Source organism: Zootoca vivipara, chromosome 10 (assembly GCF_963506605.1).
Source record: "Zootoca vivipara chromosome 10, rZooViv1.1, whole genome shotgun sequence".
NCBI classification, from domain to species: Eukaryota; Metazoa; Chordata; class Lepidosauria; order Squamata; family Lacertidae; genus Zootoca; species Zootoca vivipara.
In genome coordinates, this window is record NC_083285.1 from 70,024,673 (window position 1) to 70,052,045 (window position 27,373).

General features: G+C 49.4%; 1 protein-coding gene across 6 annotated transcripts in view; it reads left to right on the forward strand.

Moving 5' to 3' along the window:
* SHANK3 (SH3 and multiple ankyrin repeat domains 3) overlaps positions 1 to 27,373 on the forward strand; it is a 425,727-nt gene that overhangs the window by 105,537 nt on the left and 292,817 nt on the right. For all 6 annotated transcript variants that reach the window (XM_060279323.1, XM_060279324.1, XM_060279320.1 and 3 more), the window contains exons 3-4: positions 15,722 to 15,925; positions 20,730 to 20,801. In XM_060279323.1, the coding sequence (XP_060135306.1) occupies positions 15,722 to 15,925; positions 20,730 to 20,801 (276 nt within the window). The remainder of the gene's footprint in view (positions 1 to 15,721; positions 15,926 to 20,729; positions 20,802 to 27,373) is intronic.

The following is a 27,373-nucleotide window of genomic DNA, read 5'->3' on the forward strand; positions in this document are numbered from 1 at the left end:
CCCAGACTAATGGGTTCAGGTGACAAAGGAAATTCTGACCGAACACTGGGATGAAATTTCTGAAGTTGGGAGCCGTTCGGCAGTGGAACAGACCCCCTCATAAAGTGGTGGGAGGTTCTTAAGCAGAGGGTGGGGGGGGATCCGTCAGGGATTCTTCAGTTGTGATTCCTGCACTGCAGGGGGTTGGACTGGATGACCCTTGGGGGTCCCATCCAACGCTACAATTCCTTTATTCTATGCTGGTGGCAGGCCCTGCCCCCAATGAACTCAGTGTGGAAATTCCCAGGCCTCTAAGAACCATAGCTGCCAAGTTCTCCCCCTTTTTAAGGGAAATTCCCTTATGCTGAATAGGCTTCCTCGTGAGAAAAGGGAAAACTTGGCAGCTATGCTAAGAACAGCTGTTCTCAGGCTGCTCCTCTCCAGATATTTTGGACGAGGATGGGAAGAATCCCTGACTATCTGTCACACAGTCTGGGGCTGATGGGAGTTGCAGTCCAAAACATCTGGAAGGCACCAGGATGGGGAAGACTGCAAGGAACATTTCTAGGGTGTGTGTGTGTGTGTGTGTGTGTGTGTGTGTGTGTGTGTGTGTGAAAGAGACAGACAGACAGACAGACAGACAGACAGACAGACAGACAGACAGGCAGGCAGGCCACCTTGATCTGAGTATACCCAGAGAGTTGGCTACCCCCAGGGTTAAAGAGCAACGTTTCCTGGGTTGGGGGAACTAGCCCCTGCATTTCCCATCTTAGAGGTGCTCTTAGAGGGTCTTTGCAATGTGTGTCTGTATATTTTTCTTCTTCTTTCTCTCTCTCTCTGTCTCCATCTCTCTCTCCCCCCCCCTTCAGTGAATGTTACCAGCCTCTCTGGGTTTAGAACTACTTTGCTTCAGGAGATGCTGTTTAACATCTGCACCAGCTCCTGCTGTTGGAATAGAAATCACGTCGCTGTTCCTATGAAACATGAATATCTCATCTGACTTAAAGAAAAATAGATGGGAAATATTTATAGAACAGGGCTTGCTCCCCTTTTTTCTGCACGGCGGTGCCTTTTGCATACACCACACTTAAAAGCCTCCTTTCTGCCGCCGCCTACCTTGGCCAATATATTCACAGGAATCAGAAAGGGAGGGTTTCTCCAAAGACTCTGTAAAAAAGGGGGGGCTGCTTGTCTGAATGTGGAAGCCACACTTGTTTTGTATGACAGAGGAGTCTGTTGAGCTTTGCAGTGGTGACACCCTCATCTCACAAGGAAACCCCCCCCATGTGACTAGCATTGTTCATGGGGGGGGCATCCCTTGCAGGGGAGAGTTTTTCCCCACAACTCCAATCCCGCTTCTGTTTCCACTAACCAGGCCAGCTTGAAAGGAGGACAGCAGAGGATACCCGGTGCCTCTGGTAGTTAGGGAGGGGAGGGGTTTCAGGCACCATAAAAATCATAGAGTTGGAAGGGACCCCGAGGGTCATCCAGACCAACCCCCTGCACTGCAGGAATCTCGACTGAAGCATCGCTGACAGATGGCCCTCCAACCTCTGCTTAAAAACCTCCAAGGGAGGAAAGTCCACCACCTTCTGATGGAAGGGGCAGGATCCGTGCAGTCCATTTGCATGCGTCCACTCTCATCCACACCGATAGAATATTTGGCGGAGGAACTAGTGATCATTTCGCGCTGGAAGGCAAGCATTGCGTAATTTCCTGGGGGCCCCCAGCAGCAGTTTTTGTATTATTCATCACATTCCTGTCCCTTCCTTCGTCTAAGGGAGGCTTGAGGTGGCGCACGTGATCCCCCCCCCCTTTGTCCTCAGAACAGCTCCGTGAGGCAGGTTAGGGGAAGGGAGGAAGAGTTGCCAAGCCAAGGACACCCAGTGAGCTTCATGGCTTGGCCGGGACCCCATTGCCTTTTCTTCAGCCATTTCTTCAGCCACGCCACCTCTACCCAAGTGCCCCCTCCCCTGGCATCCTGCTGGCATGTTTGAAGGGCTGGCTTGACCGCCCCCCCCCCTGCACTTGGATTTGGGGAAGCAGCGCCGTCAGCTTCTGTGGTGCTTTCCGGAGCCCAAGACGGCATCTTCTTGCCCTGGGAGGCTGGTGAGGATCTCCAGGATCTCCACACCCAGGATCTCCAGGATCGAGGGGAAAGGTCCTGCGACATTCACTGCCTGTGAACTTGAAACGTAGCACCTGAGAATCAAAGCAGAAGAGCACAACCTTTCACGGTTGCTGAGGAGAATTTGTTTTGCTTTTAACGGGTCCCTTTAATTGTTGCACACCCTGAGTCCTTGGGATAGGGGGGCTGAGATACACCGGGTGCCTTTTGAGCAGCTCCCGAGGCTGCCAGAAGCCTCTCCAGCTAAGCCTCTGCTCCTCCCCCTGGAATAACTTCGCTCTGGAACAAGCAGATCCCTCCTCCTCCTCTTGACATCTGGGCTGGGAGTTGCTTTCCCCCTCGCTGGATTAACCTGAATATGCCCTGGGTCGGGTGCACTTCTGGTTCACCTCCCTCCCTCCCTCGCCTCCCTGCATCTTCCTCCACCAGTGCCAGGATTCTCATCTTTCCTGGTCCCACTGGGTTGCGTCCCTGTTTTCATTGACGTTAGAAAAATTAGAGACTGCGCGAGGAGCGTCTTGGGCCGCATCTTCCCGACTTTGTCTATTGCGCCCAGTGATGTTCTCTGCTCTCAGAAGGAAGGAAATGTTGCTCATATTTCAAGTCCTGGGGGTGGGGGTGGGGTGGGGTGGGGTGACCTTATGTGGAGCCGGTCAGAAAGGTCTCCTCTAAACCAAACTGGTTAGAGACACTGGCTTTTTCTTGGTAATGGTTTAACGTTTCATTCATGAATTTAACTTGTCTCTCCCCCTCCTCGGGTTGCCTGGCCCTCTCTGCCAACTGATTTCTGTTCTCCCTGCCTTGGTTGGTACTTGTGGTGTTCTGGTTCCGCTGGGCGATACTAGGCATGGGCTGGTGGGTGAGGGCAGGCCCTGGCACTGGGGGCTGAAGAGGTGGCCGGCCCTGGAGACCCGCTGGGTGCCGTCCCGTGGTTGGCCTTTGGCTCTCAAGATGGGGGGCTGCTTTGGGCAAGCCTCTCCCCCACCCCCTCCAAGTCAGGCCCTGCGGCAGCTCGGCTTCGTGAGGCTACTATGACCCTCCTGGGTGTTCTGCTTGCGTGTGCGTGTTGGTGAGGCTGCATCCAAGTTAATTTGAATCGAATTTATAAGGAACACTGTGAGTCAGCGTGGGCACTTTATTAAAATCCAGATGGGCAGCCGCTCCACACACACCCCGCCACTTTCTCTCCAGCAGTTCGTGATTACCTCAAACGAAGGCAGGGGGAAATAACCAAATTGGTTGGCGTGATTAGATCCTACAGCTCCCCTGTCCTCTCTCAAGCTGCTTCATTTATGAAGCAGCCTTTGTCAACCTGGTGCCGACTGGGCGCTTCGCTCCCTATCCGGAGATCCTCAGCGCCTGAGGCTGGTAAGAGGCGAGCCGCAGCCCAAAACATCTGGAGGGCACCAGGTTACATAGCTGCCAAGTTCTCCCTTTTTTAAAGGGAAATTCCCTTATGCTGAATAGGCTTCCTCGCGAGAAAAGGGAAAACTTGGCAGCTATGCCAGGTTAGCAAAGGTTGGTTTCTGCAGCTCTGATTTGCTCTTGATCCATGCTCTGGGGGAAGGAGGAAGCCAAGTGGGGGGACGCCCCCCTCCCCAACGCTCAGGAGGCCTTTATTGATCAGCAACAGGAGGCTGGGAGCACGCGCACAGCTCACCTGCCCGGCTCTCTCGCCACTTGGCTCAGGTGTGCCCACCGGCTTTGGCCCGCTGGGTTGATTAAGCTTCCTCTTCCTCCAGGGACTCCGTGGCGCACGGCCGAGAGTGGCAACGTGGGCCTCCTGGCCGAGCGCTTGATTCCAGAGAGGAGGGAGGGCTGTTTTCTGGGCATTTTCCGCTTCCAAGTATCCAGATGGAGCCTTTTTGAATTCCAGAGAGACCAAAGCGCTGCTTTAATTGCTCCGCGGAAACAGTGCCTTAATTTAAACTGTGTCCTGCCAGAGAGCGTTAATCGCCCGGACTTTCCCCTTTTTGTTAGCTTGTTCAAGAGCCTGCCTGAAATATGCAGTTCAGCAGCCGGCTTTCTTTCGATTCAGCATTAATTCCGCCCCGCTCCTCGCGTATTAATGATCCCAGCTCTCCCTCTGCCCCTGAATGTATTAGCAAAAAAAGCCCCCCGTATTTCTCGTACACACTGTTGGTGCTGCTAGTCTGGAACGAATCAAACCCCGCACCCCGCTGCCTCCTACTTTGGGGCTGTGGTTACCTTTCTCCTGCAGTGCAGCTGAGTTAATCACAGGGTTAAAATGGACCAAAGACTGTCATTGCTACTTAGCATTCATTCCCGCTGCCCCCCCCGGGGGGGGGAGCACACGGTTCCTGTATTGATAGGGGGAATTTTAGCCTCTCTGTGTGCAATAGCTGTTTTCCAACATTCCGGCTGTTTATCGTGCTTTGAACTGCCAGGAGCGAGAAGAAGCAAGGGAGGTTTCTAGTATATAGTCCGGCCCCCCACAAGGTCTGAGGGACAGTGGACCGGCCCCCTGCTGAAAAAGTTTGCTGACCCCTGGCCTAGGGCTTGCCGATCAGAAGGTCAGCGGTTTGAATCCCCACTCCTGCCCACAGCGGTCCCTGCTCCTGCCCACCTAGCAGTTCGAAAGCATGCCAAAGTGCAAGTAGATAAATAGGTAACCGCCGTTTCTGTGCGCTGCTCTGGTTTGCCAGAAGTGGTTTAGTCATGCTGGCCACATGATCTGGAAGCTGTCTGTGGACAAACGCCGGCTCCCTCGGCCTATAGAGCGAGATGAGCGCCACAACCCCAGAGTCGTCCGCGACAGGGGTACCTTTACCTTTACCGAGTTGCCAAGCCGGGGCAGAGAGCACATCTTTGATTGTCATCCTCATTGCAACCCCATGTCCCCAAAAGAAGCTGGCTTTGGGAGTAAGGAGAAGAGAGCTTTGGGGGGGGGGCAAACCAACAGATTTGAGTTACTGTACCAAAAAAGAAAGGAGATTCTGGCAGAACCTTAGGGAGAAATTCCTGAGGGTAGGAGCCATTCTCCCCCACCCCCTCCCCGTTGTTGCCATATCTTGAAGAGCAAGGAAGCGGACAGCCTGAGCCGCTGCCAGCCTGTGCACAGGCGAGCACACGGGGCCGACACTGCCACGCCTCTTTCCCCAGCTCGGGCTGGCAGCAGCCATGGCATGCACAGCAGCCTACGTCTGAGCCCCCCTCCCCCAAAGAATTTCCTTAAAGTGTAAAAATCCGCCCTGATGGGCATGTTGGCTCCGCAATAGAGGACATGTCCGGGTTTTCCCAGATGTATGGCAACCCTGCTCTTGGAGGGCCATCTGCCATGGATGCTTTAGTTGAGATTCCTGCATTGCAGGGGGTTGGACTAGATGTCCCTTCCCACTCTACAATTCTGTGATTCTGTTACCTGCACCTTTCAGCAAGAGCTGCAGGGGAGCTACACCTTAGACCAGGCATCCCCAAACTCGGCCCTCCAGAGGTTTTGGGACTACAATTTCCACCATCCCTGACCACTGGTCCCGGAGCCGAGTTTGGGGGTGCCTGCCTTAGACCTTCTTTCTGCGTGTGACGCCAGAGTGCTCCGCTCTCTCAGAGCTGTAGCCCCTTCCCACTTGGCATCCGGTGTTGTCACATAGGCTTTCATGGAGCCTGTGCAGCTGAAGGGAATCTGTTGTGCTATTTACTCAAGAAACACCTTGCAGAACTTTTCTGCAGGTAGGTTGCCAGGCAGGCTCCAAACCCAAAGGCTCTTTTTTATTTCAGTGGTTCATAATTAGTAAGGGGGGGGGGGAGACACGCGCCCCACATCCATGAAAGGCTCCTCTGTTCATTAGAGCAGCTGTTTCTGCTTTGATCACCCATCAGCGGGCTGTTGAAGAACAAGCAGCCGGCTTCAGTGAACAGAGGAGACCTTGACCGTCGTCCTCTTGCATGTCGGAGTATATATAGATATATCTAAAACATACTTTATCAAACAAACATTATGGGTGTGATTGTAATCATCAAAGTGTCAATAGTGCACTCATTAGTTTATGTCCTTTGATGTTCAGTGTTGAGTTTTAGAGGGAATCTTAACACATAGAGAAGTTCTTCGCAGAGGGTGTAAACACACAGACAGACAAATACAGTTCCCCAGCCTTTCTCAACCTGGTGCCCTCCAGAACTCTTTGCCCCACCATCTTACACTGTCACTATTTTCAGGCAGGATTCAGCCACAACCTGGCAAATCCAGGCTGCACAACTGAAGCCAACTTGAAAGCTCTTGCAGAAGATTTCCTTCTTTTTCCGGTAAGGGAAATGACTGCAAAGTACTCTGGGAATGAGGATCGGACACTTTCTTTGATGCTGGCTGTGGCTGATGGGAGCTGTAGTCCAAAGTGTCTCGAGAGCATCAGGTGGGCAAGGCTGCTTTTGTCAGCAAAGAGCAATTAACTCGAGGCAGCGAGCCAAGCCACTTGCAACACCCCACCTGGAGTCCTGTGTGCGTTTCTAGGCACTGAAGACATAAGAAGGATATTGACAATCTGGAAGGTGTGCAGGCAGAGCAAGGAGACAAAGATGATCAGGGGTCTGGAAGCCAAGCCTGATGAGGAACGGTTGAGGGAGTCAGGTATGTTTAGCCCAGAGAAGAGGAGACTGAGAGGTGGCATGAGAGGCATCTTCAAATATCTTAAGGATTGTCTCACAGAAGACAGAGCAAGCTTGTTTTCCGCTGCTCCAGAGGGGAGGACCCAAACCAATGGATGGGACAAGGAAGGAGATTCTGACTAAACATCAGGAATAACTTTCTGGTGGTAAGAGCGGTTTAACAGTGGAACAGTCTCCTTTGGTAGGTTGTAGACTCTCCTTCCTTGGAGGTTTTTAAGCAAAGGTTGGATGGTCTTCTGTCATGGATGGTCTGTATAGTTAAAGCTCTGGTTTTCCCAGTAGTGATGTATGGAAGTGAGAGCTGGACCATAAAGAAGGCTGATCGCCGAAGAATTGATGCTTTTGAATTATGGTGCTGGAGGAGACTCTTGAGAGTCCCATGGACTGCAAGAAGATCAAACCTATCCATTCTTAAGGAAATCAGCCCTGAGTGCTCACTGGAAGGACAGATCCTGAAGCTGAGACTCCAATACTTTGGCCACCTCATGAGAAGAGAAGAATCCTTGGAAAAGACCCTGATGTTGGGAAAGATGGAGGGCACAAGGAGAAGGGGACGACAGAGGACGAGATGGTTGGATGGTGTTCTCGAAGCTACGAACATGAGTTTGACCAAACTGTGGGAGGCAGTGCAAGACAGTAGTGCCTGGCGTGCTCTGGTCCATGGGGTCACGAAGAGTCGGACACGACTAAACGACTAAACAACAACAACAACCTGCATTGCAGGGGGTTGGACTGGATTACCCTCGGGGTCCCTTCCAACTCTACAATTCTATGATTCTGTGATGAGGGGCAACCCCACCTCTTAGCTCTGGGAAACCTGGGATGAGAAAGTCCCTTTTTGGCATCGCAACGGCAGTCTGCTGAGATTTCCAAAACGGAAATGTTGGGATAACTGCTGTTCTCCGTGCTTTTCAACCCTTTCATTCCTCAGTGCAACAATCTGCAGCTTTTCAGAAGAAGGGCGAACCAGCTCCCCCCTCCCCTTCCCACCCCCAGATAATGTGGGTTTTTAAAGCAAGCTGGTTAAGCACTCCTGAGGCAGGCGGTCACCTGGGGCCGGCCGTATTGTCCAGGCCGGCCGGCTAATTAGGCAGCTCCCTGCACCCAGGCACTCTCTGCCACCGAGCTGCCGCCTGCACCAGTCGTTTAGCATTTAACGAGGGCTCAGATCTTGCAAGACAGCCCTGCCAGGCGGCCTTTGATGTCCGCTCATTTGCTGGCAGTGATTGTCGGCGTTCAGAGGCCGGGAGATTCTGCTGGTACCCCTGTGACTAGACGGTAGGCTTTGCCTTTGAAAAGAGGCATAATGCAGATCCCTTACCAGGATGAGAAATAAAGGGAGAGAGGCATGGTTGGCCCATGTGGCACAATTTCCCACCAGGAAGGGGGGAATGCTCTGTTGCAAGAGAGGCTCCTTATTCCCAAGAGGCCACTGCATTCTCCAGCCAGATGGAAGCTGAGTGGCCAGCAGCAGCTTTGGGCTGTGCCCATTGACCCTCCCACTGGGAGACTCTTGAACCCCCTCCTGCCAAGTGCCATGGAAGAGCAGCAGAGGCTCTGGCAAAGGCCTTTGCCCTCATGCCAATGGCTCGTGGCTTGGATTGCTCCTGGGAGTGGGCGGTTAAGGTGTACTGTGGAGGGGGACTGGCAACATCGCCTTGCCCAACACGTGTCCACTTGTCAGGAATGAGCCAGCTCACAGTGAAGCTTTGCAGCCAACGGAAGAAAGCAGCCAGGAACAGAAAGTGTTAACGTTCATGCAGGGTGAACAGCAACTAGTGCCAACTTCCCCGCCCCTTGGAATGCTGGGTGATAAGGGAACAGCTGAGAGCGGGCGGGAACCCAGCCAAAGCTCTCAGGAAATTCAGACAGGTGCGAACAGAGATGGAAGTAGTTTGTCAGAAAGGGAGGAGGGGGGAGCTGATCCAATCCCTCCTCAGAGTCAGCTAACAAAGCAAGCGACGTAAGACGTGAAAGTTCTCCATTTTCAGTAGAAACCGGAAGGGATCTTCAGAAGGGTCATCTTGACTGATGATGTCGGAGGCTGTGTTAGAGCCGTCTGGAGCTATCTCTTTGTTTTGACAATAAATAATCCTTTTAAATTAACTATGCTTACTGTGTTATCAAGCTGGGAACCTGGACTCCTGACACCACTTAACCGCTTTGATCGGGGGGGGGAGTAGTGGAGAAATGGACTACGGTAGGGAAGGGCAACTATTTCTCTGTTCCAAATTGTGCCTCCCACATTACAGTTCCCCCATTTTTGTGGGGGGGGGGAACGGACAGATCAGAATTGCCTCATTTTTTAAAACAACAACACCACATTTTTATTGATTTTACAAATACAAAGTACAAATAAACACACACACAATATATATATATATATATATATATATATATATATATATATATATATATAGAGAGAGAGAGAGAGAGAGAGAGAGAGAGAGAGAGAGAGATTCTCTGAATCTCGGGACTCCCCTCCCCCATTCCCTCCATGGAGTCTCACCTGCACCTGCATATTCATCAGCCCTCTCCAGTGGTTATATCAAATGATATTATCCATAGTATTTTTACACTACAAGTGAATCAAGGTCCTGCTCTTGTTTCCATCTGCTTACAGTGACCACTGTGACCACCACCACAGAATTGCCACATTTTGAACCAGGGGATCGTGAGAAAAGGGAACAGAGACATGGTCGATGGGGTAAAGATTCAGGAGCCTCCTTCCATCTCTTCTCCACCCCAAGTCACCTTCCCGCAAGGCTGTGAAAAGCAAGAACGGTTGTGCCGTCCACCTCGCACATTTGTGCATAATACTCAGTTTGCTTTTCCCAGCTCCTTGTGGCAGAAGACACCAGCGCCATCCCAACCTCAGCGGATATCCTTCCCTCGGCCTCCCTGCCCTCTCTGTCCTTGTGCAGCAGAGAACTCCCTGGGAACGGAGGGCTGCCCTGCCTCTTCCTTGCCCTGAATCTGTCAAGCCGTCCTCTGCTGGCACTTTGAGGGGCGCTCGGCCCCTCTGTGCCCATCAGCAGCTGTGACAGCCGTGCCAACGCCCCAGTTTGTGCAGCTTGAGGAAAGAGGCTGCTGGCTGCAAATATCTTGGATTTTCTTTTAAGTTGAGCTTCTTGCAGATGGCAGGAGGGGGCTAATTTATGCTTATGCTAACTTGCCGCAAAAGAGCACAAACCAGCCTCACGGGTTTGTGGGGAAAGGTATTTCTTGTAATGTTTTGGAACAACAAGTTGAGGGATCATGTCCAACCTTACGCCGCGTTCAATCTGATGCAACAGGAACTTCTTTATGCTCTTTGCCTTTAGTTTGTTTTGCTTATTAATAAAATAAAAGATACTCTTTATCAGGGGCTTTCGTGGGGCTAGGAGCCCCCACAGAGCCACACCTCCAAAGGACCTCCTGGGTGCAGGGCATGGGTTCCTGCCTCACTTTTTGTTCTTGCTGAAGGCCAGGTTTTGTGGGAATGTTCAGGGTGGCAGGAGAGGATATATTATTAATATCTTTCCTAACTTGCGCTATTCAACCTGGCTTGCCCAGATGGAAATGTGTTTTAATCTTTTCCTGGTAAGACCCCTTGAATCCATCCTAAAAGAATAAAGGCACCACAGTCTTATTCATAAGCAATAAAAAAGAAGGTTTACTCACGATCAGGCAGAGCACAGTGTGATCCCCGAAGGCAGGCTCAAGGCTTAAAGTTACAAACATGTACAAACAGGATTGCCCCATAAGGGAGATGGACCTGGGGGACTGCTTGGCTGGCAGCCAGCAGTTCAGTCCAGGAAGTTTGCAGGACGAAAAGAAGATGGAAAAGAGAGAGTGTGGCGGCATGCCCTGGCCTTTTACCGGGTCTGGAAAGGTCACGCCCACCCACTAGTCACATGCAAGGATTGATGCTCCAGGCCAGGTGGAATAGGAAGTTTCGACTGCCTGGACCAAACATTCCCTTGCATGTCCACTCTAGGAAAACAAGGAATGTTGTACTTGACTGCCTCTCGTGGATCACATCCCACAGGTTTGTCAGCTGCTTCTGCCGTGTCTGCCTGTGAGGTGGCTTTGTGTAGAGGATTTGTAGGGGATGCATCTCAGAAGGGAAGGACCCCTTGAAGGCTTGCAGACGATTGTCCCTCACACCCTGAGGACCAACGTAAGACCAAGTGGGTTTTTTTGTGGGATGCACCGCCAGCCCCTTGTTAAAATATACTTGCCTGCGAAGTAATTGCGGCCAGAGGAGTGGATAATGTTGACTGTTCCTTGACAGGGGCTTGTGGGAAAGACTCTGGCAGGGGTGGCGGGGAGAGAGAAGGTATACCATGAGTGTCGCAGATAAGCACCAGCCTTGCCACCTCCTCTTGCCATGTTCACAACCCTCAGAGAGGGTGTAAATTTCAAGGTGCCAAATTGGGTGGGTTTTGCTGGGCTTGGGGCAAGAGAGGCCTTTTCAAAAAGGTCCGCAGTAGCCTTCTGCAAGGATGTGTGAGTGGGCAGAACTTCAGGATGCAAGTGGTCTTTTGGCAAAGCTGATCTTCAGGTGGGGTTGGGGGACACAGGCCTACCAAATTATTATTATTATTATTTATTAAAGATGCTGAGGACCTTTGCCAGACTTCCCAATCTCATGGATTTCTGGGGAAGCTTCGCGAAGTGTAACTGTTCCACTGGATGCATTATGGAAGCAGTTAGTCCGATCATCAGCACACATCCCTTTGTATTATTCATTTTGATTCTAAATTCAGAGCGTCCCCCACATCCTGTTCTGGGCTTTCGGTAGAAACAGATCTTTCTCTTTGTGATGTAGCAATCAAGTACCAGAAAAGCATTCTCTCTATCTGCTCCCACTCCTGAACATCAAGGATGGGATCACGGGCTGCAATTCCATCCCATTTTAGGGTCAGGTAGGGAGAGGCACGGTTTGTGGCTGGTTCTGGGGAGAGGGGGGTGGCTGGCAGCACTCGCAAAACATGCTAAGCTTCTTTGTACAACCACCTCCTGCAATGAAACAGGTTTTTAAACTGTTGGGGGTTGAAGGCAGCTGCTCGTGTTTCCAGAGTAAGGCAGACTAAGGTGTTCATTTCATGGAACCAGGGTCTTGGGCTGGTTTGAGACATGGAGAAAGAGCAGCTGCAAATGACAAAACCGTTATTATAATTAAATAAGTTAATACCAAGAAATGAAAAAAAAACCAACATTTAAAGAAGGCAGTTAAGGAAAGAAAGAAAATGACTCAAATTGAGGTGGTGGACAGAAGTCAATACAAAAGACTAGAGCGCTTAGGTTTGATCATTCAGAATAATAACCACAGGTTATTGTGGAGGGAAATATATTTAGTTATTATGTATTTTTATGCATTTGTTTATTCTTAGTTTTACTTTGGATTTTGGATGGAATCTTTCTGTGGATGTATGTAAAGCAAAACTCAACAAAAATTATATTAAAAAGGAAGGAAGGAAGGAAGGAAGGAAGGAAGGAAGGAAGGAAGGAGCTGCCTCTGGCTTGTGTTGAGAAAGGTAGACTTGTTTGAAATCTTGTTTGAAAAACTCAGGACAGCTTAAAAGAAGGTCCTTCTTCAAGCCGTGCACTGTCAAACTATGGAACTCCCTTCCGTAGGAGGCGGCCATGGCCACCAACTTGCTTGACTTTGATAGAGGATTGGACAAATCCAAGGAGGAGGAGAGGGTCTTGGGTGGCTATCAGCCACGATGTGATTCCTATGCGCTGCCAGCAGTGCTTCTGAAAGCACAGGAGGGGAGAGGACCCTTGTGCTCGACTCCTGGTTTCTGGCTTCCCATCATGGCCGTCTTGGTTGCCAGTGTGAGAAGAGGATGCTCAGACTAGGTGGGCCATTGGCCTGATCCAGCAGGGCTCCTTCTTATGCTCTAGACTGAAGTCTCAAATTTTAACGACAGTGTACTGAGATCCCTTCCTTAATCCCTCACACACTTCAGAAGAGGCTGCAGGGTATCCCTCCTTTGTTGGCATAACCCTTGGGCAGCGTCTGCTGAAGCAGAAAAGGTGTCCCTCGAGCAGTTTTCATTCAAAAGCATTAGCAACATTTTGCCTGCTGGGACCGCACCTGTTCTCCAAGAATCCTCAACGCTTATAGACGAAGGCGCTGAGATTACATCGACAAGCTCCTTTAGTCCCTTTGGGGGCAGCTCATCAGGCCCTGGAGATTATAATTCATCTAAAGTAGCCTGGTGTTCCCTGACTACCTCTTCGCCTATCTTAGGCTGCAGCTCCCTCCTTACATCATTTATTCGTCTTTATTATCTGCAGGCTGGACATTGCTTTCCTTTTGGGTGAAGACAGAGCAGTCCCACCTCTTCTCTGTCACCCAATAGCATTTCTCCATCTTCTCCATGCAGAGGACCTACGACTTGCTCGTTCTTCTTCTTGCTTTGAAGATAGCCAAAGAAACTATATTTCAACCTCACATGCAAGCCTGAGCTGATTCTCAGTTATAGCCCTCTTGACCTTCTCCCTGAAATTATTGGCTACTCATGTGTACTCCTCCTTTGTTTTTCCCCTTTCTTCCATTTCTTACACATGTCCTTCTAAAATCTCAGCTCATCCTTAAGCTTCTAATTTAGCCACACCTGTTTCTTTAGCTGTTTCTCACTTTTCTTTCTTTTTGGAATTGTCTGCATGTAGAATTTCAGTATTTCTCATTTTAGAAACTCCCATCCAACTTGGACTCCCTTCTCTTTGAGTATTTCTGACCATGGGATCATGCCCAGTAGCTCCTTCAGCTTTTTGAAATTGGCCTTCTTAAAGTCCAGACTGTGTTTCCAACTACACTCAGCTTTCCCTTTGGTCTGTATCCTGAAACCCAGGAGAACATGATCACTTCCTCCCAAGTTTCCGAGCACTTCCACTTCATCGATCAATTCCTCCCGATTGGTGAGGACCAGATCCAAGATAGATGATCCCCTTGTTGTTTCTTCCATCTTCTGGGAAATGAAATTGTCAGCAAGGCAACGGAGGAATTTGTCGGACCTTACACTCTTGGCAAAGTTTGAGTCCCAACAGATATCGAGGAAGTTGAAGTCCCCCATGATTACTATTGCTCTCCTTTTTGAATGTTTGGTAATCTGCTCTAGGAAGACATCATCCAAGTCTTCAGTCTGGCTTGGCGATCTATAGTAGACACCCACAGTAAGGTCACTGTTGTTCCTCTCTCCTACAATTTTTACCCCTATAGTCTCAATCTGCCTCCCATGCTCCAGATCATATAATGCTCCTCCTCCTCCCTTCTTGTTTGTTCTATTTCCTCTGAGTAGGTTACATTTCTCAGTTCCTACATTCCAGTCATGTGTCTCATCCCACCAGGTTTTAGTAACGCCTCCTACGTCATATTTGCCATCCTGTACGAGCTCAAATTCTTTGTGTTGTTTCCTATGCTCTGTGTGTTAGTATAGAGACAACTGATACCATTTATCTCTTAATATTTCCTCACAACATGTTGGGAGCCAGGCCCGCCTGCAGAGGTAACCTCTGTGCATTTCAAACTCTGGGAACCCTCTTTCTGCCTGCCCTGAAAAGCATCACCTGCCGTTTTGTGTGCAAAGGGAAGGACAGTTCATTTCATTTTCTCCTAATAGCTCATTTTTTTCAGCCTTAAATTCATTTCTCCACATTTCAGCATCCTTTCTATAAGATAAATGAATATATTTAATAATCCCCCATGAAAATTAATCAGCATTTAAATGAGAATCTCTCTTAATATGCTCATGTTTGTTTGCAGTTTTGCCTGATCCTATTTTGTTTAGCCTACCCAGATATTTAGAATGCTGGTTCATGTTTTACTTCGTTTTTAGTTCATTGTTGAGTTTAATTTTTTTGGACGTTTCAAGTAATCGTTGTTAATTCTGTTTAAACAGCGATGTTACTTGCCTTATCTTTTTCGTCAACCACTTGGAAGTTTTTTTTTTATTATGAGGTGTATAGATTTTATGAAATAAGTAAATAAACGACCAATGTAGCTGTTTAAAGCTGTTTTTATTGATACTTTTATGGTTCGTCAAGGACTGAGAGAATGCTGACAAGTGTGCACTGGGGGAAGGGGGGCTGGAGTCTGACTCGGTAGAGGGGGGCAGTGATTTGTGGGAGACTGTACCAATCAGGAGGTGAGAGTTGGAGGCAAGGGGAGCTTTACAGCTGGAGAGTGGAGCACAGGATGGGTTGGAAGAAGAGGAGGAAGAGGCAGGTCAGGCAAGCGAAGGGCTGGGTGCTTCCCCATCCTCTCCTGCACCACTGTCTCCCAGAACCAGGAGGGGATTGAAAAGGGAGGAGCAGAGGCAGTTTCCAGGCAGGCATAGTCTCTGGCTGCGTGCGTGCAGCCCATTGATAGAAGGTTCCTAAGCTGGCGGAGGGGGAGTGGACCTCCCTCTGTTGCAACTGGGAATAGCTGCCTAGACACTAAAAGGATGTGTGTGGTATCTGGAGCCATGGAAACCACTGTTAAGTGTCAGCTTTGTCCATAAAGAGTTTACAATCTGCCATGTGCATTCCTTTGGCTTGACATTGTTTTATTCTTTTTGCAAACCATGTTGAGCTTTTTCCCCTTTACGATAAAGTGACGCATAAATTTAATGAAGCAAATAAGTAAAAATAAATAATATGCACATTTTTGCGAAGCGGGTTCCCCTAATATAATGCGTTTTTAGTTGGGAGTTCTTTGTTTGTTTGTTTTTTAATTTCTATATGTATTTTAATGCACACTCCCCCCCCCCCCCCGAGTGCAATTTATTTCTGCGCACATTTGCTGGCGAACTGCATTGCAAAATGCAGGCAAGTGTGGCTTTTGAAGGATAGCTGTGCTTCACTTTGCATATTGGTTCAAGAAGAGTGAGCACGGTGGCTTCTCATTAAAATGCAAACAAAACCCAATGCCTCTCCCTCCCCCTGCCCACATTTTGTACCAATTGCCTACATTTGCTCAGCAGCACCTCTCTCTCTCTCTCTCTCCCTTGACAGAAGTGTATGCGGCTGAACCCTGATGTCCCCGTCTGGGTCTCCAAGCAGCGCATCCTCTGCACCTTGAACCACAGCCTGAAGGACGTGCTGAACTATGGCCTCTTCCAGCCAGCCTTCAACGGCAGGGCTGGGAAGTTCCTGGACGAAGAGCGGCTGTTGAGGGAGTACCCCCTGAACCCGGACACCCCGGTCCCTTACCTGGAGGTAACGACCTGCAGGCCTGTCTCATTTTCCATAGCTACCACCCCCAGCCCCACTTGGGGCTGCCTTGGGGCATGGGGGCCATGTTGAGCTTGGGTGAAATGGAAAGAACCGGGGGTCGGGTGGCATTCCTTCTCCAGAGAGCAAGCTTCTGAATGGCCAGCCTTTGTTAGAATACCTGGCTCCTGGTGGTCTTACTTGTGAGAGAGGGTGGGAGCTTTCTTCAGGATCAGGGCCTAAGAGGACAAGTGCATGGGCAGAAAGTCCAAAAGGTTCATGGCAGGGAAAGGACGGCGTTCAATGGCTGAGCATCCACTAGGCATGCATTGTTTTTGTAGGATTGTTTCTTTCCTGTGTTTTTAGCTATTCCTATTTTTATCTGTAGGGACCCAGGTGGCGCTGTGGGTTAAACCACAGAGTCTAGGGCTTGCATATCAGAAGGTCAGCAGTTTGAATCCCCGTGACGGGGTGAGCTCCCGTTGCTCTGTCCCAGCTCCTGCCCACCTAGCAGTTCGAAAGCACGTCAAAGTGCAAGTAGATAAATAGGTACCGCTACAGTGGGAAGGTAAACGGTGTTTCCGTGCGCTGCTCTGGTTCGCAAGAAGCAGCTTAGTCATGCTGGCCACATGACCTGGAAGCTGTCTGCGGACAAACGCCGGTTCCCTTGGCCTATAGAACAAGATGAGCGCCGCAACCCCAGAGTCGGACACGACTGAACCTGATGGTCAGGGGCCCCTTTACCTTTACCTTGATTTTTATCTGTAGGGACCCAGGTGGCGCTGTGGGTTAAACCACTGAGCCTAGGGCTTGCTGATCAGAAGGTCGGAGGTTCGAATCCCTGCGACGGGGTGAGCTCCCATTGCTTGGTCCCAGCTCCTGCCAACCTAGCAGTTCGAAAGCACGTCAAAGTGCAAGTAGACAAATAGGTACCGCTCCGGCAGGAAGGTAAATGGCGTTTCCGTGTGTTGCTCTGGTTTGCCAGAAGCGGCTTTGTCATGCTGGCCACATGACCTGGAAGCTGTACGCCAGCTCCCTCAGCCAATAATGCGAGATGAGCGTGCAACCCCAGAGTCGGTCACGACTGGACCTAATGGTCAGGGGTCCCTTTACCTTTACCTATTTTTATCTGTAAGCCGCCTTGAGCCCCTGTCAGTGGAAATGGCAGGGTTGTTGCTGTTGGCATCTGTCTGTCCTGAGAGACAACAGAATGTGCCTCCAGGGCACAAGGCTGGGCTGTGTGTCTGGAGGTCCTGGGCTGTCCAAAGGACAAGACCCCCTTCTCGGCCTGGCTGATGTGGTCCAAAGGAAAGCAAGAGCAATAGCTTTGACACCAGCCTGGCTGCAGGAGTTGCCGGAAGGAGGCGTACGAGGCACCACCCAACTGTCCTTGGGTCTCCACTCTGGATTTGTGTAGGGTTTTCTTCCTAGCCTTTTCTTCTCCCCGCAAGATGTCCCGCAAGGCAGTGGAGGTTTAGGATGAGAGTTTTCCTTCCCCTAGATCAGGCATCCCCAAACTGCGGCCCTTCCAGATGTTTTGGCCTACAACTCCCATGATCCCTAGCTAACAGGACCAGTGGTCAGGGAAGATGGGAACTGTAGTCCAAAACATCGGGAGGGCCGAATTTTGGGGATGCCTGCCCTAGATGGACTACCTGTGCAGGTGGACAATCCCCATCTTAATCATCATCATCATCATCATCATCAGTGCTTTTCTTCTGGGGGGACACAGGGGTACGCAGACCCCTAAACATTCTGTGAATCTAAGTTTGGCCTCATTGAGGGGCAGTATTTCAATATGAGTAGGAAAACGAGGGTACCCCTAAACATTTTTTAAAGAAAAAAGTAATAGTGATGATGATGATGATGATGATGATGATGATGATGCTAATGAGATTCAATCCCCGTTAGGAGATGCAGTTGCTGGCAGTTAATGGACCAAGGCTCTGACTCAGTTTAAGGTAGTAGCTTCCCATGTTCCTGGCCAGGAGCCACCAATAGCCCTCTCCTCTAGTGCGTCCATTTGTACAGTTTCAGAAACCTCACAAGAGCATGTGCAAGCATGGCTTCTGGGATTGCAGGTTCCCCCGTGAGCTATGCTGCCCCAGGAAGTGACTAGACCTGCCTGTACGGTTAAGATAGCCCTCTGTCCAGGTCCAAGATGGCAGTGGGTGGCAGCAGAAGGGAGTGCCAGGCAGTTTGGGAGGGCTGAAGACAAGCTGGTAGCAAAGTAGAAAGACTCGCAGGATGAGCAGAAAGCCGAGGCCTGTGTTAAGAATTGCAGGTACCTGGCAATGGCTGAGACCAAGAGTCAAGGGAAGGTTGTGGCATGATGTCTTAGTGGAAGATTCTGGCCACTTGGGCACTCTCCTAGCCCATTCATTGCAATAAATAGAAATAAATCTAGCTGAGATTCCTGCATTGCAGGGGGTTGGACTAGATGACCCTTGGGTCCCTTCCAACTCTAAGATTCTATGATTCTAGAAAATCGATGGTTGACCCTCTTGCTGTACTGGAGGTCAGGCTGGGTGCTTACTTGGACCTCAAAGATCTATTAAAATCCCATTTAGAAATACTGCCTTAGCATTTAATTCTGGCAGCAGAGGCCCTGTGGGTCACCTTTGCCCATCCTGGCTGGGGCCTCCCTGGGCTGTGATCTTTTGCCTCCAAAAGCGGCTGCATCACCATGGTCTAAATGTGGATGTGGTGGGATGCAGCTGGTGTACTGACACCCGACAAATGTTGCCACCCCAATCAGATTCGGGGGGTTGCAGTGGTTCCCCACCAATTTAATGCAGGCTCCCACTTTTGTTTTCCCATACCTTCCCTGCTCCCCAAATCCCTTTCCAAAATCAGATGCTGCAGGAACTTCTCTGCAAGTCTCAGGTATGGGGGAGGGGGGCTAATGTTAGGCATGTCTTTTAGCGAAAGAGACCAACGATTTCACAGCGGAGTCCCTCAAGAGCTCCTCGGCGAATGCCAAGCGGGCCCAGCGCCCTGCTCCTTCTCTGATTTGCCAGTTAGTTCTAAAATGCCAACCTTTGTCACCTCTTCTTCACATAGCTCTTCAGGTGCGCTGCTTCGAAAACAATGAATCACCACCGAGCTAAATTTAGGAAAGGGAGGGAGGGAGGAGAAGAGCTGGATGGGTTTTTGTGCTTGGAAAATGGGAAGGACGGACTGATGCTGACCGCAGAGGACCTGCTCAAGGCCCCAAACACCTTCACAGGACTCTTCCTGGATGGGGGCTAATTTTTATCTATCTCCCATGACAACTGGAAGTTTGGTTTTCCTTCCTTCCTTCCTTCCTTCCTTCCTTCCTTCCTTCCTTCCTTCCTTCCTTCCTTCCTTCCTTCCTTCCTTCCTTCCTTCCTTCCTTCCTCCCCTCTCTCAAAAAGCTCAGATCACAGGAAGTTAAATCCTGCACAATATTCCATGCTGAACTGATTTCTAAGCACAGGTCCTAGATACTTTCCATTTGCCCCCCTTTTTCTGGGGAACACCCGTTGTTTACTGCCGAATCGGAACGAAGGTCAGTTGGTTTTTCTGTGGATTAAACACTTTCTCTGGTCCCGCTGATTTCCCCTGGGGAAAACCGCTGTTTTGCGCTCCATCAAAGCAAGTGGCAATCATGTTTTTTGCAGGTTGCTGTTTGTTCCCATTCCACGCCAAAGATCAGCCTTTCCCTGGGAAAGGAGTGGGGTAAGGGGGAGGCTGCTTGCAGCTGAGCTGCTCAGAGCCATGCTTTCTAGGCCTGAGACAGGTGGACGTATAGGGCATCCCTCAGCGGTCAACAGCGGGTTTTCCCAGGAAAAGCGGGAGAAAATAGCAAAACCTCTCAGACCCAGGCCTAGAAATCAAGGACCAAATGGAAGTGTGGATGAGCCCCATGTGGGATTTGGACCAGTTCCCTGTGAACATGGTTTTGACCTATAAATCCCCAGGTGGTTTGCCCAACAGACCTAACCAATTTCTGCCTTCCTATGTGCCTGTCCAGGTGAATGGACTTGCCTGTTCTCCCAACTCTCAGTATGGGCCATGTTTGCTCTGGTGGGAGAGAGGGTGGCACCCAATTAACCACTCTAGAATTCCTCTACCCTGGCAATTCATCAGAGTCCAAGAGCATTCTTATGAGAGTACTGACTTCTTCTCTGAGCCTTTTTACAGCCAAGATTGAGCAGGCATGGAGTGATTTGGTCCTACCCATATATTACTTTTTTAAAAAAATTGGGGTGGTTCTCAGGTCCGATTTCAAAGCTCTGTTTCCAAGTGCCCTTTCCCCTGTGAAAACCTGTTCTTTAAAGCTGAATTGGAGCAAACAGCCATTTGGTTTTTCTGCGGATTGATGCTTGCTCTGATTCAGCTTTAAAGAGTAGCTTTAAATCTCTGGATCTAAATAAAGGGTGCTCAGTGAGAGCTTTGAAGTGTGGACCATGCATGGATAAGCTCTGAGCTTTGGAGCTGCTGTTATATCCCCCAAGATTGGCGGGAAGAACTTGTAATGCTTCCAAAGGGAAGGAACTGAACCAAGATGGTGAGCTGCTGAATACCATCTCCTGGGAATCGCAGGTGGGGAGAGGGTGGCTGAGCTCAGGTCCTACTTGTGGACTTTCCATTCAGGCCCCTGGTTGGTCACTGGGGAGAACAAGATGCTAGACTAAAGCCCACCCACCCTTTGGTCCTGATCCTGCAACTGGGCTTCCTTGACATCCTGAAATGCCTCTGAAAGCTGTGGTCTGCCCTTGGCACAGGTTCTGTTTTGGCGATTTGTGGGTGACGCTCCTTTCTCCCCTCTGCTCTTGTTCTCCAGTTCCGGTACAAGAGGCGAGTTTACATCCAGAGCCTGCTGGACGACAAGCAGTTTGCCAAGTTACACACGAAGGTAAGAAGAGACCACCATCCTCATCAAGGCAAGCGGGGAGGCCCTTGCACATGACCCAGCCCCCAGCTTTTCTCAGGCCCAGTGGTGGTTGCAGTTAGAGCCTTTTAGACTCTGATGCCATTGTGTTGGAAGTGGGAGAGTGGGATCTGTGGGTGTTGATGTGTATTAAGATGTGAGAAGCTGGCAGTGTTGCATCTGGTCCCCCTTCCCTCTCCTTCTGTTGAGTGGGACCCCTGGCGTCCACCCCCAGAGCCCTGCCCAGGTGACACCATTGCTCAAACCCACCATGTTGTTTAGTCATATAGTTGTGTCCGACTCATCGTGACCCCATGGACCAGAGCACGCCAGGCACTCCTGTCTTCCACTGCCTCCCGCAGTTGGGTCAGACTCATGTTAGTAGCTTTGAGAACACTGTCCCACCATCTCATCCTCTGTCGTCCCCTTCTCCTAGTGCCCTCCATCTTTCCCAACATCAGGGTCTTTTCCAGGGAGTCTAACCCAGGGGTCCCCAAACTAAGGCTCGGGGGCTGGATGAGGCCCAATTGCCTTCTAAATCCGGCCTGCGGACGGTCTGGGAATCAGCATGTTTTTACATGAGTAGAATGTGTTCTTTTATTTAAAAGGCATCTCTGGCTTATTTGTGGGGTCTGCCTGGTGTTTTTACATGAGTAGAATGTGTCCTTTTATTTAAAATGCATCTCTGGGTTATTTGCGGGGTCTGCCTGGTGTTTTTACATGAGTAGAATTTGTTCTTTTATTTAAAAGGCATCTCTGGCTTATTTGTGGGGTCTGCCTGGTGTTTTTACATGAGTAGAATGTGTCCTTTTATTTAAAATGCATCTCTGGGTTATTTGCGGGGTCTGCCTGGTGTTTTTACATGAGTAGAATTTGTTCTTTTATTTAAAAGGCATCTCTGGGTTATTTGCGGGGTCTGCCTGGTGTTTTTACATGAGTAGAATTTGTTCTTTTATTTAAAATGCATCTCTGGCTTATTTGTGGGGTCTGCCTGGTGTTTTTACATGAGTAGAATTTGTTCTTTTATTTAAAAGGCATCTCTGGCTTATTTGTGGGGTCTGCCTGGTGTTTTTACATGAGTAGAATGTGTCCTTTTATTTAAAATGCATCTCTGGGTTATTTGCGGGGTCTGCCTGGTGTTTTTACATGAGTAGAATTTGTTCTTTTATTTAAAAGGCATCTCTGGGTTATTTGCGGGGTCTGCCTGGTGTTTTTACATGAGTAGAATTTGTTCTTTTATTTAAAAGGCATCTCTGGGTTATTTGCGGGGTCTGCCTGGTGTTTTTACATGAGTAGAATTTGTTCTTTTATTTAAAATGCATCTCTGGCTTATTTGTGGGGTCTGCCTGGTGTTTTTACATGAGTAGAATTTGTTCTTTTATTTAAAAGGCATCTCTGGCTTATTTGTGGGGTCTGCCTGGTGTTTTTACATGAGTAGAATGTGTCCTTTTATTTAAAATGCATCTCTGGGTTATTTGCGGGGTCTGCCTGGTGTTTTTACATGAGTAGAATTTGTTCTTTTATTTAAAAGGCATCTCTGGGTTATTTGCGGGGTCTGCCTGGTGTTTTTACATGAGTAGAATTTGTTCTTTTATTTAAAATGCATCTCTGGCTTATTTGTGGGGCATAGGAATGCATTCATTATTTTTTAAAAAATATAATCCGGCCCTCCACAAGGTCTGAAGGACAGTCTTTCTCCCTCTCTCGTAACACTGGAATGCATGGGCATCCAATGAATGACGCATTCAAAAGTCCTTGTTCATGTAGCACATACTTAAACTGTGGAACTCCCTCCTGCAGGAGGCAGTGATGGCGAACAACTTGGATGGCTTTAAAAGAGAATTGGGCAATTCATGGAGGAAGAGCAGAGGGCTATTGATGTCTATCAGCCAGGATAGCTATTGCTCTGCCTCCAAACTTGGAAGCAGTGATGCTTCTGAATCCCAGTTGCTGGAAACCTCAGGAGGGGAGAGATGCTCTAACTCTTGCTTTCGGGTTTCCCACTGGGGCATCTCATTAAACTATGGATCTTACTCCCACAGGAGGCAATGGTAGCCATCAACTTGGGTGGCTTTAAAAGGGATTTAGACACATTCATAGCTACTAGCCAGCATGGTTTTATCCTTTTGAGTACCAGTCACTGGAAACCACGGGAAGAGAGAGGGCTCGTGTGCTCGTATCCTGCTTTCAGGCTTCCCACAGTGGGCATCTGGTTGGCCTCTGTGAGAAGAACAGGATGCTGGACCAGCTGAGCCACTGGCCTGATCCAGCAGCAGGCTCTTCTTACATTCTTATATATCTACACTGGCTGGCAGCCGCTCTCCAGGGTTTCAGACCAGGGCAGCTCGGAGACATTCCTTGCCCGACCTGGAGATTCCCAGGCATTCAATGCGGATTTGTTTTCATGCAAAGCAGGCAATCTGCCACTGAGCTGCAGCCCTTCCACCGGAGAGTGCCAGTCGGACCCTCCTTGGTGTGATGCAGCAGCTAAAAAAGCCAATGCAATTCTGGGCTGCATCAATAGGAGTATAGCATCTAGATCTAGGGAAGTCATAGTACCACTGTATTCTGCTCTGGTCAAACCTCACCTGGAGTACTGTGTCCAGTTCTGGGCACCGCAGTTCAAGAAGGATCCTGACAAGCTGGAACGTGTCCAGAAGAGGGCAAGCAAAATGGTCAAAGGCCTGGAAATGATGCCTTATGAGGAACGGCTTAGGGAGCTGGGTATGTTTAGCCTGGAGAAGAGAAGGTTAAGGGGTGATATGATAGCCATGTTCAAATATATAAAAGGATGTCATTTGGGAAGGGAGAAAGGTTGTTTTCTGCTGCTCCAGAGAAGCGGACACGGAGCAATGGATTCAAACTACAAGAAAGAAGATTCCAGCTAAACATTAGGAAGAACTTCCTGACAGTAAGAGCTGTTCAGCAGTGGAATTTGCTACCAAGGAGTGTGGTGGAGCCTCCTTCTTTGGAGGTCTTTAAGCAGAGGCTTGACAGCCATATGTCAGGAATGCTTTGATGGTGTTTCCTGCTCGGCAGGGGGTTGGACTGGATGGCCCTTGTGGTCTCTTCCAACTCTATGTTTCTATGGTCTTGAGCCATCGCTTGCCTATCCCCACCGCCTAAGAGAGGGCTCCAACACTTGGCCCCGCGAAGTATGTGTCAGCTGCTGAAGCAGCTCTTGTTGTTTGAGACATAAAATGATGGCCATTTCCCCTCCCCTCCTGCCTGCATCCCTCCCTTTTGCTCACAGCAGGGCTGCTCAATTTGGCCTGCGGCTCCAGGGGTGCCGGCCTGGTTTCTGGTGCTCTTGTGCAGGGAGAAGGAGGGGGGGAGCAGCACCCCTGAGGTTTCAGTCCATCTAGGAAACAGCAGCTGTTGGGCGGAGGGAAAAACACTGCAGATGCAAAGCTGGGAGAGGGAGAGAAATGGTGATCTCTCCCCGCTGCCCACCCCACCCTGTTTGTCCAGATGGATCCCTCCAACCCAGCCAGAGGCATCCAGCAAGCAAGATCATAGACTAGTGCAGCTGGAAGGCACACCCGGGGATCATCTAGTCCAACCCCCTGTGATGCAGGAAGCCCTGCAACAGAGCTCCTCCTTTCAGGCCTCTGCTGCGGCAGAGCCTAGCAGGCAGTTTGTTGTCCTTGTGGCCTAGGCCACAAAACACTTGTCCATTCAAAGGGTTGAGGACCTGCTGGACTAAATCCCGATCTTATTTTTGTGGGAATGTTAGGGATGTGGATTAGGATATACTATTAGATAGATCCTATCCAAGCTTGTGTTAGCAAGCTTCCAGTATCAGCAGAGTGACATTCCCCTTTTGTGCGCAGCAAAGCGTGAGTGTTAGGTTTGTTAGAACCTCTGCAACAATATTATACTTCAAGATTATATTTCAATATTATACTTCCTGGCAAATCCCCTTTGTCCCTCTTAAAAGAAATACATGGCACTATAGTATTGAAATAAGATAGAGTTTACTTACAGTTTCATCCTGAGTTAACAGCATAATCTCAGAAAGGCAGGCTTACGTAGAAAAGTTACAAATATATACATGTGGAGACTTACTTAGTAAAGTGAGGCTCCATCTGGTCTCTCTCTTGCCAGCAGGCCAAGAGGGAGAACCATCCTAACTGGAGATTCTCTGGAGATGTGTGCCCGTTGAAGGAGAAATGGCTAAGAGGGAGAATGGCTGCTGGCTAGGGGCTTTTGCCTGCCAGCTAATCCATCTCATCTGCATATCTGGAGGAACAGGAACTTAGTCAGGTGTTCCCCCAGGTGAGTCCCTCTTAGTGGACACTCTAGGAATTGTTGTGACTTGTCTGCCCCAGTGTTCCATCCCACAATTTTATTAGAGCCTTGCAGAATCAGGCCAAAGGGGCCCCTTTGGCCTGGCCATCTGCCTCTAGGAATGGTGAGCCCTTCGGCAATTTGAAGAGCTGGCCAGCGGAGCCTCTTGCCACCCTCCCTCGTCGGTCTTTATGTGTGTGCACGAGCAATATTGCAGAGCAGCTTTTTACTTTATTTTGCAAGAAGCTGGCTTTGCTCCGTGCGGCTGACAGTGTGCTCCCCCCACCCACCCCCTGCAATTCCCTCTGATTGGGTTAAGATAGCAGTTTTCATTTGTGCCCTTTTGGCAATGAAACCAGCCTTCGGAAAAAATGATTGCCAAGTGGCACCTGGTAAGCAGCGGCAAATATTGACTTGGTCTGTGGACGGATTCTGTGCGGTTCAGACTACTTTGAGGCTCCGTTCCGTTCAGTGAGCGTTATCTTGGTGCGGATACAAATCTTCCGCAGAGTTAATTACCTCTAGGCCAGTGTGAGCCATTTTGAACTTCTCATCGTGAGTCAGAGGAGATAGCTTGATATACCCTCTATAATTAAGGAAATGCTGTTAGTAAAATCATCACAGAATTGTGGGTTGTTGTTGGTTTTTTTTGAAGACTTACGATCCCTGGAGGTGCTTTTTAGGAGCACGCTTTGATTTCCACTGCTGAAATTCTGCACGAGGAAACCCAGCTCTCCTTTTAGGCAGGCTGCACTTTCGTGAGGGATAAAGGTGCAGAAATCTCTGAAGAATGTCTCACGGAATGGGGAGCGCCTTGCAGCAGCGATGTAAACCAGTGTCTGGATTGTGACTCGTCCATGGATATGCTGAATGGAGTAGACCAGGCTTCCCCAAACTGCGGCCCACCTGATGTTTTGGCCCACAACTCCCATGATCCCTAGCTAAGAGGACCAGTGGCCAGGGATTATGGGAATTGTAGTCCAAAACATCTGGAGGGCCGAAGTTTGGGGATGCCTGGAGTAGACCTTCCGGCTGTTTTCAGGAGGGAGTTTCAAATAGGGTTTTGAAACAGTTTCTCACCATAATTCTGCTTGATGATGGGCAATGATGTCTAGCAAAGGCCTGATCTTTCCAGGAGCTTCTGTTCCCTTCCGTAAGGAAAACCTGATGACAAGAATCCAGGCCATGCTGTCCCCTGGAGACTTGCCTGTGACTGAGGACATAGGTCCATTTTAGGGCTCATCCACATTTAAGTTTTGCCCTACATTTTCTAGACCCAGGCCCACACTTTCCCGGTCAATGTCCGAGCTCTTTTTTAATTTCCCCTGCCGCTTTCCCCACTCTCGAATGCTGAATCAAAAAGCTACATATGATTTATGATTTATTATCATTATTTATTAAATTTGTATTTATTGGTCCTGCTAGTAAGGAATGATGGGAACTGTGGTCCAAAAACAGCTGGAGACCCAAGTTTGGGAAGCCCTGCTAGGCTGTATTTACTCACTTTAGGGCCCTATTATATGGCTTGCTTAGTTAATCTTCTGGTACTGGGATTAAATAAGATCTCATTATATACCATTTCATTACAGTCATACCTTGGATCTCAAACGCATTGACTCCCGAACAAATCGGCTCCCGAACGATGGAAACCCGGAAGTGAGTGTTCTGGTTTTCGGGCAATTTTCAGAAGCTGAATGTCCGGTGCGGCTTCCGATTGGCTGCAGGACGCTCCTGCAGCCAATCGGAAGCTGCGCCTTGGTTTTCAAATGGTTCTGGGAGTCAAATGGTCCTGGAACGCATTCTGTTCAAGAACCGAGGTACGACTGTATATTTCTCCAGAACTTCATGTGCAGATCTCAGGGCAGACCACAACATAAAAATACAATACGAAAGACACAAATGGAAGCTCTTTGAGGGAGGTTGATGTCTGACCTACGGCTGTGCCAGGGCAGTGCAGCAACTCGAGTGTTGGGCTAGCACCACAGAGCCCCAGGTTCAAATCCTGCCTGCGTCCCAGAGCTCTCTGAACCCAGCCTACTTTGCAGGGTGGTTGTGACGAGGTGGCTCTGCGGGCCACCTTGAGCTCCTCGGAGGAGAGGCAGGGACAAACAAAGCAAACCAGCAAAGAAGCGCTTTCTGCTGCTGGGATGATATCGATTCTGCTGTGGCTGCCTCTTTCATGACACTGTTTTATTGATCTGAATGTCTTGTCATTGGCTGCTTTGGAGGAAAATCAGGACAGCATTTTTTTTAAAAAAAGAATAAAC